A 15,713-nucleotide genomic window follows, 5' to 3' on the forward strand; every position below is an offset into this window, starting at 1 on the left:
CTGATTAATTTTTCTGAAGTGGCACATGAATTTTCTAAGAGTTTTTATGACAGATAAAATTCACCAATGACAGGACATCCCGGCCGCGACTCTGAGCTGACCCAGATGCAGCTTTCCAGTGCAGCCACTTGCTTGTTCTCAACACTGACGTGCAACAGATTTATCCCCATTAATAAAGAGCGAGATGACCCAGGAGGTCCAAACTAAGATTAGTAATGTCAGTTACTCAGAATAGTTTAATGTGATAGATGGTTATGACCATCTCTTCCATGCAGGTATTATATCAGCACAATGCTTTTAATATTTGTGAAGTAAAATATTGCAAATATTTATTGTTCCAATTGGCTCTTCCACATTGCAATTACATTTTCCTAATTATAAAGTCAACTTTTATTGGAAATTGCTTATTTTATTGCAATAATTTTTTTAGATCAAGAGAATAAATGCATTTTTGATGCTGTTGGTTTGACCTTTTAATAAATTCTGAATGAATAATTTTGGGTTTTATTATACCTGTTTGTCTACTCACCTTTTCCTGAAGTGCTTTGACATTAGACGATGAGAAAAGGAGTTTGGCTGTTCTAATCAGCGGATTTATCAGAATGGTGAGTGCTTCATTTCGATGTGATACTGGAGGTGTGCAAATAAAAATGAATGTCTTCATTGCTGCTGAATGTATATATCGACCAACTTTTGAAAAAGGGGATTTTTTAAGAATAGACTTGTCAGTTGAACTCCAATGAAGAGATGCAGATCTGACTCTGTGTATGCTCTTGTGTGATGTGCATCATCACATATTTCCTATTTTACCCTTGTGTGAGGCTGCCAATTAACATCAATCAAATCATATTTATTCGAACCACCGAAAATGTTAGGTAAATTTATTTCACCACACCCAAGTGGGATATTCTGAATTGTGATTGACGCCCAGCCCTCATTGCATCAGTTTGAACAGATGACAGACAAGTTCAAATAAAACAAAACAGTTGAAATAGTGTAAATGCAAAAAGTTTAAACTTTTTGCTTCCTTTAATTATGACTTGCACTTAATTGTCCAGAATCATCTCTCCTTCGAGCTGTAAAACAATTGTCCAGAATCATCTTTCCTTCGAGCTGTAAAACTATGTTACCTTCAAATAGTATGTCTCCCCCCCCCCCCCCTCTACCCCTACAAGTACTGTGTTGCTTGACGTGTCAATCAGATATACCCAAGAGCTCATTTGCAATCCCACCAGCAAATTAACTCCCCATTAATTTCTAGAATGGAGAGATTTACAAAACATCTATGAATTCACTTTTCCGACCTCCTATGCAGCCAACACTGCACCTGTATTTCCCTCTGTCAGCAGGTAGAGGGTGCAATTTGAGTGAGGCTGTAAACTGCAATGCTGGTTAGTGTTGGCAGTCTGATTGGAGGTATTCCTGGATGTTTGTTCACCTGACATCAGCGGGGTTATTAGTTACAAAGGTTGAGTCCCTGTAATTCAGGCCTTTTGTGGAGGCGTCATGTTTTGTGAGAAGTTTGGAGAACCAGGGGCCATCCAGGAGCAATCTGCAGGTGGGAATGTGGAAAACTGAAGAAGGGGAAGATTTGCAGGAAGGAATGAGAGGAACTTTGATTCCGCCGGTAACATAAAACTAAAGAAAGGTGAAAGGAAATGAAGCAGAGGGCAGCAGATATTTTGAAAATACATTTAGCCACATCGTCCTTAGATTCTCCTCCAAGTTAAGCATTTACTACAGCAAGAAACATTTATAGCTGAATAACAATTTTTAAAAAATACAATGAGGCTTGCCCTCACAGCAGTCTGAGAAGTTTGAGTACAAACAATTATGAACAAGAGAATTAGGCCATTCAGCCCCTTTGAACCAGCTCCGCCGTTTAATGAGATCTTGACTGATCTGGTAGCAAGTTTAAATCTGCAACCTACCTTCCCCAGATAACCTACCAAGCCCCAGAATCTACCTACCTGTGCCTCAAACATTTCCACTGCCTTTTCAGGGAGAGTTCCAGAGACTCAACCCTCTGAGAAAAACATTCTCTTCATCTCAGTTTTAAATGGGCGACCCCTTATTTTTAACCAGTGACCCCTAATTCTAGATTCTCATACAAGAGGAAACATCCTCTCCACGTCCTCCCCTCAGGATCTTGTATGTTTCCCCCAAGTCGTCTCTTACTCTCCTAAACTCCAGCGGTTACAAGGCTAGCCTGTTCTTTCCTCAAAAGACAACCCACCATTCCAGGTGTTAATCTAATAAACCATCTCTGAACTAACCCTAACCCTTCCAACGCATTTGCATCCTTCCTTAAATAAGGTAACCAATACTGTGCACAATATTGCAGATGCCCTCTCACCAGTGCCCTGTACATCTATAACCACCCTACTTTTGTATTCCATTTTCCTCGTGATGAATGACTCATTCTATTAACTTTCCTAATTACTTGCTGTATCTATATATCAGCCTTTTGTGATTCATGCACTAGGATACCCAGATCCCTCTGTATCGCTGAGCTCTGCAGCCTCTCTCCATTTGGATAATGCTTCTCTTTTAACTTTCCTTCCAAAGTGGACAGTTTTTCATTTTCAAATATTATACTCAATTTGCTAGATCCTTGCCTTTGGATTGAGTGAAGGTACACAGGGCTGCTCCTTTTAAAGTTTACCCACTGGTCTGCTCAGCTGCTGCTCAGCAGGTTCGCTCTCTCTCTGACCTCTAGTGCTCTGTACTTGGAAGAATTCCTGAAAGTTCCTCTTTCTCCTTATGCTCCAGATCCCCTAAGTCTTTACTTTTGTTTCAAAGAGCAAAGGTACTCGCCAGTCCTACTTACCAATCAGAGAAAAGAATGGTCAGATCACCTCCTCCCTCATTCACCAAACTCCCTCTTTCACCAAACTCCAGCTGTGCTCTAATGAAATAAGGCGCACCGAAGGAGCCCTCCTTTTATGGCCCCAATTCAAGGCTTCTGAAACTGGATTAAACCAGTTGAGTAATTAACTAGCTTCAGTTGAGAGCCTGCAAAATTCTGTTTTAAAGCTGTTTTTAATCTTCACGCAATCAAAAGAGCAACTCTGAAATAGTTCCTAAATTAACGAGCAAATCACAGAATCACAGAAAATACAAGCAGGAGAGGCCTTTCGGCCCATCCAGTCTGCACCAACACATGAAAACTCCCTGACCTGTCTACCTAATCCCATTTGCCAGCCCTTGGCCCATTGCCTCGAATGTTTAGACGAGCCACGTGCTCATCCAGGTACTTTATAATGTGAGGCAACCCGCCTCTACCCCCCTCCCAGGCAGCGCGTTCCAGACCCTCACCACCCTCTGGGTAAAAAGGTTTCCCCTCGCATTCCCTCCCGCCCCTCACCTTGAACTTGTGTCCCCTCGTGACTGACCTTTCAACTAAGGGGAACAGCTGCTACCTATCCCCCCTGTCCATGCCCCTCATAATCCTGTCCACCTCGATCAGGTCACCCCTCCGTGCTCTCCGCTCCAGAGAAAACAACCCAAGCCTATCGAACCTCTCTTCGTAACTGAAATGTTCCGTCCCAGGCACCATCCTGGTGAATCTTCTCTGCACCCTCTCCAGTGCAATCACATCCTTCCTATAATGTGGCGACCAGAATTGCACACAGTGCTCCAGCTGTGGCCTCACCAAAGTTCTATAAAACTCCAACATGCCCTCCCTGCTTTTGTAATCTCTGCCTCGATTGGTAAAAGTGAGTGACCCCTTTGCCTTTTCCACCACCCTATTAACCTGCCCTCTGCCTTCAGAGATCTCTGGACAAACACGCCATGTCCCTGTGTTCCTCGGAACTTCCCAGTGTCATGCCGTTCATTGAATACTTCCTTGTTAAATTTCACCTTCCTGGACTTTAGATTAAAATTAACCATTAAATTATTCCTTAAAATTTACCACTTGAAACTCCCTATTTCGCCAAACTACTGCACTCTAATGTAACAAGGTAGCACTCAGCATGTCGATGACAAAGTACACCTTACGCTACAATGATCTCATTAACACACAAAGTCCCCTTTAAGTGCACAGGATGACTGTGATCGAATACCCACTCCACTTTAAACCCAAGGCACGCTTTAAATTCTTCTCTCATAATAATGCTTTCCCTTAGCGGTTTGCATTCTGAAATCCAGTCTGGGTTTTACAAATGACAGTTCGTTAATCACAGGACATCTGTAAGTCTTCATAAAGTTTCATCAAAATCTCATGAGAGGTTGAGTAAATTAGGACTCTGGAGTTCAGGAGATCAAGAAGTGATCTCATTAAAATCTGCAAAATTCTGAAGGAGCTTGACCGGGTAGACACCGAGCGATCGATTGCCCTGATTGGGGAATCGAAAGCACAGAGGTCACAGTCTCAGGAACAAGGGGTTTGATCATTTAGGACTGAGATGAGGAGAAATTTCTTCACTTAAAAGGTTTGTAGATCTTTAGAATTCTTCACCCCAGAGAGTTGTGGATGCTCCATTATTGGATATATGCAAAACTGAGATGGACAGATTTTTGGTGTCTCAGGAAATCCAAGGGATGGTTGAGAAAGTGTTGTTGAGGTAAAAGATCAGCCATGACGGTACTAACTGTCGGAGCAAGCTCTGGGGCCATTGAACATAAACCATAGGAGTAGGCCATTCGGCCCATTGAGCCGACTCCAGCATTCAGCCGGATTGTGGTTGAGTATCTACCTCAATGCCACTTTCCTGCACTATCTCCATATCCAGAAATGTGTCGATTTCTGTCTTGAACATGCTCAATGATCGTGTTTCCACAGCCCTTTCCACCCTCTGAGCGCAGAAATTCCTCCACATCTCAGTTTTAAGTGGCCTGCCCCGTATTGGAGACAGCCCCCCCCCCCCCCCCCCCCCCCCCCCCCCGTCCCCGTCCCCGTCCCCGTCCCCGGTTCCAGGGTCACCAGACAGGGGACACATCCTCTCCATACCTATCTCTTGACGCCCTGTAAGAATTTTGTAAACTTTAATGAGATCATTCATTCTTAGAAACTCTAAGGAATACAAACCTGTTTCCTCAGCTCTCCTCATAAGACATCCTGCCATCCCAGGGGTTAATCTGGTGAACCCACTGTGGTAAGTGTGTACCAAACTGTGTACAATATTCCAGGTGCAGTCTTAGCAAGGCTCTATACAATTGCAGCAAGACATCTTTACTCCCCTGGCAGTGAAGGCAACAGACCATTTACCTCCCTAATTACTGGCTGCACCTGCAAGCTAGCTTTTAGTGACCCGTGAACACGGACACCCAACACCTACCAACCTCACAACATTGAGGAAATAATCTGCCTTTGGCCTTTCTGTTTTTCTACCAAAGTGGATAATTCAGCAGTTCACATTATATTCCATCGTCCATGTTCTTGCCAATTCGCACAGCCAGTCCAAACCCCCTTGAAGTCTCCTTTCATCCTCACAACTCACATCCCCACCTCGTTTTGTATCATCAGCAAATTTGGAAATATGACATTGGTGTCTCCTGTTTCTATTTTTTATATAATACAAAGATCCAAAATGTTTCAAACTGTACAGCCTAATATTTATCATTCAAAGACTTTTTGACACAAAAAACAAATGTATCCAATAGCCTAATTTAGTATAAGAGCAAAATGAGAATTAATGAGTGATCAGATAATTCAAATTGCGTGACTATAATGTCACAGGCAATGCAATGCATTCTCTGAATGTTTTATTAATGCAAGTCAAACGGCACATCATTTTTGCTTTCCTGTTCCTTTTTTTCTCTACTTTTATTCTTTTCCTGAATAGTTTGCTGCTCTGTGCAGCTCACTATCGACTAGGACAAGCCACACTCGTATCATTCCTGCCATGAATAGTTGGTAAGAAGCACCCAAAACAAGTTTGATGGATGATCCCCTGCTCGTTCTCTCTGGGTGGAATGTTTAAGCTCCACTCGACCCTAAATCTTCACAGCGCCAGGGTCCCAGGTTCGATTCCCGGCTTGAGTCACTGTCGGTGTGGAGTCTGCACATTCTCCCCGTGTGTGCGTGGGTTTCCTCCGGATGCTCCGGTTTCCTCCCACAGTCCAAAGGCGTGCTGTTAGGTGAATTGGACATTCTGAATTCTCCCTCTGTGTACCCGAACAGGCGCCGGAGTGTGGCGACTAGGGGATTTTCACAGTAACTTCACTGCAGTGTTAATGTAAGCCTACTTGTGACAATAAAGATTATTACTGTTGTTAGTTTTTGACGGGTTTATTTTGTAAGCTGTAGTTTGTATTGATTTGAAGTTTATTTTACATCCGCTGTGATTGTGACTTACCGAAGGTACTTGTATTTTTCTCTTGGATTGGATAAGCAGGTTTCATTTGGCCGTGACTTTGAGCAGCAGCTAAGCTTTTATGTGGAAGCCAGATCCAGGTTTTGCAACTTGGAGCCTGTTCTTATCCAGTTGACCCATGTAAGTAGACAGCGATCACAGATCAAATTTAAATTTGTATTTGAGCTGAGTCTATATAGTTTTCATTCCGTCCCTGACCTTGTGCTCAGAAGTACATTTACCCACATCAATAATTGGTATAGTACAGTATTTGGTGCTGTTTCAATTTCTGGTGTGTTGTAATTGCACATTTCTGAGTATTTCAGGAGGGGGCGCTGTCACTCAATACATTTTCAGGACAGTTTGTCAATTGATTCTGCTGGCTGAATATATCGATGCTACACAAGTGTTTCTTGGTCATTGCAAATTGTAGCACAGTGAAGATTTCACTTTTTATAAAGTTACTTGAATTTGAATCAGAATGTGATGAAATTGGTTAAAAAATACAAAAGTTCAGTTAGACTCCCAGAATCCGAACTCGATTTTGTAATTCATTCAACTTAGTAAAAGTCTATTTTGATTTTGTGATAAAGTGCTGAATGTTGAAATATCATTTGGGAAAATGTAAAGATGGTTGTGAACATGTGGTGCTTGTGTTTCTTTCTGTGAAGAGTGTAAATCAGCTCGCCATGGAAACCAGGAAAGTGATGAAAGGCAATCATTCCAGAAAGACAGCAGCATTTGTGAGGGTTAGTGTCAAATGTAATTATTGTCTGCACAAGAAGTGTAACTGGTTATATTAACCTGTATGATTCCCTTTGTGCGATGCATAAATCATAAATACAGCTATTTACTTGTATATTTCGTTACTTTTCTGTTTGTTTTACTGTGTTTTGAGGTATAAAATGGGACACAGTTCAGTGACATTCTCCACTTCTTGCCCAGTGACCTTTACTCCTGTATATACCCCATTACTCATTGGTCTATTCAACTATAAAGGACATTCCAGCTGCGTCTGATTTTGGTACTACCTCTTTCTACATGCAGACTTCCCACAGGATCGGATAGGGATCAATCCACAAACGTTGAGGTCTGCAGGTCAATTGTTGCACCATTTTGCTGCCCTGTCTGAGCTAAGTTAATTCAGTGGATTGGAGATCAGAACTGGGACCTTCTGGTCTGCATGACACGGGTACCCAGCAAGAGGAGAGGAAACATGTTCATTTGATCCTCTGCTCCCTACCACAGTGTAAACAAAAAAGCAACTTTCTGCTTTAGAATAAAGGGGCCAATGCTTCTGTCCATTCCTGTCGTTCTCCTCCTGCCTCAAGCCCCCTCCCCAGCAATACAGCTTCAAACTTTTACTCTGACTCAGCACCATGATGTAATAAATTCATAATCTTTCTGTCCATCGTACTCGCACACTTTAAGATCATATCAACATGCCAACTTTGGGGTGTAGAGAGGGAGGGAAGATAGAATTTCATAACAGTGAGAGCAAGTTGCTTTTTATTTTGTGTGTGTGTGTGGTAATGTCTTTATCCAAATCTGTTATCTCAGACTGTGTTGCATCTGCTTTAGAATGTACATTTAAGGTTTTAAACAGTCAAATGTAAAATTGTCCTGAGCGATACTCATGAAAATTAAGAAGTATTTTAATTTTAACAATGCATTCACTTGGTTAACTAGATATTAATGACTGTAGTCCTAAGTGAGAAGTGTATCAGGACGAGTTGGGTTATCAGTCCCTGGGTAATTATTTAAAACATCAATACAAGAATGATGAAATATTAAGTATTTCATTGTATTTGATAACTTTATGAAGAAATCAAGTGAATCTCTTCATATTACAGAAGTGACAGGATCCCTTGTGTTTGTTCAGAGCAGCAACTAGATGTTTGCGGTGCTATGAACTATTTTAGATTTGAGCTGCACACAGGGATCACCCCGTTGAATCATGGGTGAAGCATCATGTTTGAGTTGCCACAGCGGGGATTTTAATCTTGAGGTGAGCTCAGTTCAGTGCGAGGGTTTCAGTGCGAGGGTATGTTGTGAAGTTGAGAAGTGCAGAAGAATGGGTTCCTGAATGCACAGCAGAATTTAACTTCTGGGGCCCTTGAAGAAACATTTTGTGCTACAGACAGGCTGATTGATGAGCTGGAGGCCCTTCAGGTGGAAGACCTAAGATACAGGGAATTGAGAGATCACCGCGGATAAGGCCTCTGCAGCGTAGTCGGAGGTAGAGCACATGTAGACCGTGGTGTTGGGGGATTGGCGAGAGGGGAAATGGTGGAGATTGTTTACTGAGTAGCGCTTATTACTCCTGGCACATAAGCAGTGTTATAAAAGGTACTTAAAATGGATTCAACCCATTACCTGCTTTTAATCTGAGGTGCAGGAAACCTGATCACGTGCGGTTAAAAAGAGAACAGCTGTTAAAATGAAGGCATGCGACCTAAATATCCGAGGCAGTTCTTGTGGGACAGTTGATTGCCCGTCCTTTCTCCCGCTTCCAATAACGAAAGCAAGCAAGTTCAATTCCTGTTCCAGATTGTTTCATTTGTACTAATCTTTATTAGTGTCACAAGTAGGTTTGCATTAACACTGCCATGACCTGAATCCACCTGCTTTTGAGAGTTAAGGTTCGACCCCTCGCCTTAATCCACACATGCTTCCAGTACTGTGAGCAAGGGATCTATAAACATGGAAGAGTGTTTAGCTTATTGATTGTGGGCAAAATATCCACAGTGTTTCTACTCCACTTCAACCAGCATCTGTTTCCTAAAAGCTTACCTTCAGTATTATACCAAGACGTTTAGGTTTACAAGAATGAGGTTCAGGATAATTTGGAGAGTTTGGGACTATTCTCCTCGGAGAGAACGCGGCTGACACAAGATTTGATAGAGCTGCTCAAAATGATGAGGGGCTGGACAGAGTGGATGGGGAGAAATTGTTCCCACTCGTAAAAGGATTAAAAATGCGAGGGCACAGATTTTAAATGATTTGCAGGAGAAGCAGATGTGATGTGAGGAAAAAGCTTTTCACCCAGCGACTGGTTTGGGTCTGGGGTGCACTGCCTGGAAGTGTGGTGCAGGCAGGTTCAATCGATGAATTCGATGATTAATGTGCAGGGTACGAGGGAACAGCAATGGTGCCCGTTTGAAGAGCTGGTGGAGGGACAGAGGCCCAATGGCGACCTCCTGCGTGAAACAATTCTGTTATGCTGCAATATTGCTTCAATATTGACTAAAGTTTGAAGTTTTGGTTGATTCCATCGTATGAGTTTAATTAGGTGACAAACTGGCAGGGTTTTCCTCATCAAAATTAACTATTTTCAAAATGTCTCTCGTAAAGTACGAAATGGAGCAGGCCATTTAACCCTTTGAGTTTGCTCCGCCTTTCTATGTGATGGTGGCTAATCTTCTATTTCAACAACAGTTTCCTGCACTATCACCGATATGTTTAACATGTACAAATGGCTCAATTTCAACCTTGAACACACTGTGACTGAGCCTCCACAGGCAGTTGGGGTGGAGAATTCTGAACATTCACCATCCTCTCCTCTCATTCTGAAGTAGCTTGCCTCTTAATCTGAGATTGTGTCCCCTGGTTCGAGACCCCCTCCTGCAGCCGGGGGAGTGGGCGGGGGGGGGGGCAGTCTTCCTGTATTTATGCTGTCGAACCATGTAAGAAGGTTGTATGTTCGAATGAGATCACCTCTCATTCTTTGAAACTCCAGAGCTTGAGGTCAGGTATAATGCCGGGATCTGGTCTGGCTTTCTTATGGGGACCATGAATTGGATTCAATTTAAATTGGTTTTTGGAGCAGGCGAGGAGCTGGATTAGGGGGTTGCCCCGTCCACACTCTGAGCCCTGACTTTGTAACTCTGATGAAGTAATTAAAAATAAAAATAAAGGCCCCAATTTTCAAAATAAACCCAAAGTTAATAAAACAGATAAAACAAATAGAAAAGGTATGCAGGATAAATAAAAATTAAACGCGTGATCAGAATGATAAACCCAGAGATTCCGCTTCTTGACAGGTACCCCAGAAGATGTGCTGTGGAGTCTCTGCGAGTTTCAGACAAGGACTGGACAGCAATTGCCTGGGACATGTAAACATCTGATGGGCAATAACCCTGCTCCTGGAACCATCCAAAACTATTGATTTAATTATTTTTTTTATTTGTCCACCCCTGACCAGTCTGGTACTACACCCTAATCACACCCCCACTGACCACAACCCCAGCCCGACTACAACAGCAGAACCCCACCCCCGAATACAGCTACCCGCACAGACTATAACCTCAGCCCATCTGCACCCCCAAACCCCCCAAAAATACCCCCATCCCCCTGACTACACGGCGATGGTGATGACCCCTCCGGTTAGCAGTTTCAAATTCCTAGGGGTGCACATCTCCAAAAATCTGTCCTGGTCCACCCACCTCGACGCTACCACCAAGAAAGCACAACAGCGCCTATACTTCCTCAGGAAACTACGGATATTCGGCATGTCCACATTAACCCTTACCAACTTTTACAGATGCACCACAGAAAGCATCCTCTCTGGCTGCATCACAGCCCTCACTCGTTCCACCAGTCGGGACAGGTTGAGCTTATACATCTTGCCCCAGTCCCGTGCCACCTGTATCCCCAAGTATCTAAAGCTTTCTCCGGCAACCCCTTCAGCCGACTCTCCTGCCCCCTCGCCTGAATTACGAACAGCTCGCTCTTAGCCACGTTCAATTTATATCCTGAAAACTGACCACAGAAAGCATCCTATCGGGCTGCATCACAGCCTGGTATGGCAACTGCTCGGCCCAGGACCGCAAGAAACTTCAGAGAGTCGTGAACACCGCCCAGTCCATCAAACGAACCTGCCTCCCATCCATTGACTCCATCTACACCTCCCGCTGCCTGGGGAAAGCGGGCAGCATAATCAAAGATCCCTCCCACCCGGCTTACTCACTCTTCCAACTTCTTCCATCGGGCAGGAGATACAGAAGTCTGAGAACACGCACGAACAGACTCAAAAACAGCTTCCCCACTGTTACCAGACTCCTAAATGACCCTTTTATGGACTGACCTCATGAACACTACACCCTGTACGCTTCATCCGATGCCGGTGCTTATGTAGTTACATTGGATACCTTGTGTTGCCCTATTATGTATTTTCTTTTATTCCCTTTTACTTAATGATCTGTTGAGCTGCTCACAGAAAAATACTTTTCACTGTACCTCGGTACACGTGACAATAAACAAATCCAATCCAATCCCTCCATGTAAGCTCGTGGCTATAATGCTTGCTTTTAATTTCAATTTTATTGTTGAGAGTTAGCGCTGGTAAAGTTTGTGATTTTTGAATGTGGAGTTTACTTCAGCATCACTACAGCTGGACTGTCAGTGAGAATGAGACTGATTAATGTCAACCTTCCTTACTAATGTTAGTCTGTTGTAACTCATTTAAATAATATAATAGAAATTTTAATGGGCTATTATCTTGCATTTGTACATGAGAGCATGACAGATAAATGGTCAGCTGGAGTATTGAAATGTCTGAGGATATATTCTGAAGGTTCACTATATTAATCATTAGTTACTGTTTTACCAAAATTAGTTCTGGCACAACTGAGCTCCATAATGTTCCTCATAAGAGTAAACATTTTTACTTCTCCAATTCCCAGGCTTGTGCTGCATATTGCTTCATTACCATTCCATCGTTGACCAGTATCTTTGCACGTCTTAATCTCTATTTGCACTCCGGACAGATTGCTCTCGCGAACCAGTGTCTTTCACAAGGTAAGATCAAAGAACAAAAAACTATTAATGAATGACTGAGGGGCGACCTGTCCCCTGGAACTGCTCTTTATTAAATGTATTAGTGGGATGTGAGTGTCGTTGGCTAGGCCAGCATTTATTGCCCATCCCCAGTTGCCCTGCCGAAGGTGATGATGACCTTCTTGAATCGCTGCAGTCCCTGAGGTGTAGATGCACTGTTGTAATCCCTGGGCTAATGCACGGTCAATCCCAACTCCATGTGCTCCGAATTGTCCAATAATTCTTATAAAAATACCCAAAGTCTTTGGCCCTTGGCTGCCCAATAATTACAATCACCAGGTTTGTATATGTAAACGCAATTTCTAACAAGAACTATAAGGAGATATGCTGCAAATGCAACTAGTTAACTATTACATAATTCCTAATTGCCACTTTAACTTGCCATACACACACACACTCACACACACACACAGACGTGTGCGCGCGCGCACACAAGACAGATAAACACGGGTGGAAAGGGATAAAAATCATAAGTGGAAGGAAAAAGAGTCCTTGTTTCAGATGATGGTTTTTCAGCATATCTTCCTTCACAGCAAGCTTGTAGGTTAAAGTCTCTGTTTGCAACCTGTACTGCTCTGCTCTGTATAATCCTTCATTCAGGTCTCAGTAGTTTAAGAACTACAGTACTCAGCTTTTCTGGAGCGAGAAAACAGATCCTGGTCTTTGGTTTCAGAAATACAGCACTCGCCGGCTTTCTGAAAAGAGAACCGCTTCTTGCCTCTCTGCTGCCAGAATCAAAACTGAAATTCCTTGGGACTCTGAAAAGCATTCCAATGGGATAAGATTCAATCACCATCTGTTACCAGGCAGAGTACGGCCCTTTGGGCCAATTCATTGGCCAGCAGCCAGTCAATCAAACAGAGTCCCACACCATCTCTCTCCCTGATGCCGACAAGTCTGTGAGATCCTGTTGAAACCCAACACAGACTGGCAAAAATACTCTTGAGGGTTCTTCCAGTCACTGTATATTCCCGACCTGCATTAGACCTTCCAAAATGCATTACCTCACATTTGTCCGGATTAAACTCCATCTGCCATCTCTCCGCCCAAGTCTCCAAACAATCAAAATCCTGCTGTATCCTCTGACAGTCCTCATCGCTATCCGCAATTCCACCAACCTTTGTGTCGTCTGCAAACTTACTAATCAGACCAGTTACATTTTCCTCCAAATCATTTATATATACTACAAAGAGCAAAGGTCCCAGCACTGATCCCTGTGGAACACCACTGGTCACAGCCCTCCAATTAGAAAAGCATCCTTCCATTGCTACCCTCTGCCTTCTATGACCTAGCCAGTTCTGTATCCATCCTTAGAGTAACATTTTATCAGCTTCCCTAGATGTAGATGAGATATTGCAGTTGGCATCTCAATGAATTGTGGGCATGGTATTAGCTGGAAAGCACCTCAATTAATTGACAGTGAAATTTATTTCCTGTGTTTCTTGTGCACTTTAAAATATTGAGTGTTTTGCATGTACATATTTGCAAATGTAATTTTTCTTAAAGGAATGAGTGATGCTAAGCTACCTCCCAGTTTTATCCTGTTCAGGGTGATAGAACTTGTCCATTATTCAAAGCTGTTAATTTATTGTAATGTGCTTTAAAACATTCACATCATTGTGCATAAAATAAATTTATTCACAATTGCTGCGCTGGCAGGAAGACGAGGTTTGCGAGTAATGGGTGTAAGTTGTTATTATTACACACATTCTATTCGGGGAATTGACAAGCCGCTCCACGGTACGTAAAGGCCTAGTCAACTCTTTCAAGTGAGCCTATTTTGGAATTGTTTTGTATTGGCTGTGTGATTTCAAGATAAAACGGGAATAGTGTTGGAAAACTGGTGTTCCACTTTTTTTATTGTTGTTGGGATGGTCGCTGGGCTGGGCCAGCATTTGTTGCCCATCCCTAATTGTCCTTGTACTGAGTGGCTTTCTAGGCTGTGAGGGTCTGGAGTCACATGGAGGCCACACCAGGTTGAGGACGGCATTAGTGAACCTGATGGGTTTTTACGACAATCGACAATGGTTTCATGGTCATCATTAGACTTTTTAATTGAATTCAAATTCGACCATCTGCCATCGTGGGATTCGAGCCGGGACCTCGGAGCATTACACTGGGTCTCTGGATTACTAGCCCAGTGACAATACCACTATGACACTGCCTCCCCTGTATAAGAACATAAGAACTAGGAGCAGGAGTAGGCCATCTGGCCCCTCGAGCCTGCTCCGCCATTCAATGAGATCATGGCTGATCTTTTGTGGACTCAGCTCCACTTTCCGACCCGAACACCATAACCCTTAATCCCTTTATTCTTCAAAAAACTATCTATCTTTATCTTAAAAACATTTAATGAATGAGCCTCTACTGCTTCACTGGGCAAGGAATTCCATAGATTCACAACCCTTTGGGTGAAGTTCCTCCTAAACTCAGTCCTAAATCTACTTCCCCTTATTTTGAGGCTATGCCCCCTAGTTCTGCTTTCACCCGCCAGTGGAAAAAACCTGCCCGCCTCTATCCTATCTATTCCCTTCATAATCTTATATGTTTCTCTAAGATCCCCCCTCATCCTTCTAAATTCCAACAAGTACAGTCCCAGTCTACTCAACCTCTCCTCGTAATCCAACCCCTTCAGCTCTGGGATTAACCTAGTGAATCTCCTCTGCACACCCTCCAGTGCCAGTACGTCCTTTCTCAAGTAAGGAGACCAAAACTGAACACAATACTCCGGGTGTGGCCTCACTAACACCTTATACAATTGCAGCAGAACCTCCCTAGTCTTAAACTCCATCCCTCTAGCAATGAAGGACAAAATTCCATTTGCCTTCTTAATCATCTGTTGCACCTGAAAACCAACTTTTTGCAACAAATGGAGTTCTGAGTTTTATTCGAGTAGATACAATCCAAGTTTATTTGTGCTTCTTGAGGATTCTGGTTCTGAGCAGTAGAAGTAGATGATAGCACTCAGTTCCTTTGCAAATGTCTTTTCCAGGTATCATGTTGTGAATGTAATTCATGTCATCAGTCAGGAAGAATAGAATAATTGTAGTGATGTGCAGGTTGATTTCAGCTACAATCTATTCTTTGTGAAATTTACATATATATTCTCAGAAGGAGAAATAGCCATGGATCATTGAAAAGGTTTTCAGTTTCTGTATAAATACAATTCCCAAATATTCTGCAGAAACAGTTATATTAATCTACACCTTTTACAGGTTATCTCTATTTGTATGATTGTCATTGCTGAGGATTATAATCTTTCGAAGCAAGCTAATCTCATTTTAGTACCTAAATGTGTAACTTGAAATCGGTTTGCACTGGCCAATACTCTGGGCGGGATTGTCCTGTCCCCCAGTTGCGTGTTTCTCGTCGGCGGCCGTTCACCCCTGCTTCTCGATGGGATTTCCCATTGAAGCCACCCCACGCTGCTTGGAAACTCACAGGTGGGGGGTGCTGCTGACGGGAACACACAATCCCAACGGCCAGAGAATTCCGGCTTATGTGACCAGATGTGGAAACCCTTCAGCGCTGTCAAAACTTAAGACATGAGTTAGGAGTGAGAAAAAGATATCCCTT

General features: G+C 43.0%; 1 protein-coding gene across 1 annotated transcript in view; it reads left to right on the forward strand.

The window, feature by feature from the left end:
• vps35l (VPS35 endosomal protein sorting factor like) overlaps positions 1-15,713 on the forward strand; it is a 158,850-nt gene that overhangs the window by 74,412 nt on the left and 68,725 nt on the right. Inside the window, 4 exon segments of the mRNA XM_072481891.1 lie at positions 542-605; positions 6,342-6,440; positions 6,971-7,048; positions 11,984-12,098. Of these exon segments, the coding sequence (XP_072337992.1) occupies positions 542-605; positions 6,342-6,440; positions 6,971-7,048; positions 11,984-12,098 (356 nt within the window).

This window comes from Scyliorhinus torazame, chromosome 17 (assembly GCF_047496885.1).
Source record: "Scyliorhinus torazame isolate Kashiwa2021f chromosome 17, sScyTor2.1, whole genome shotgun sequence".
Taxonomy (NCBI): Eukaryota; Metazoa; Chordata; class Chondrichthyes; order Carcharhiniformes; family Scyliorhinidae; genus Scyliorhinus; species Scyliorhinus torazame.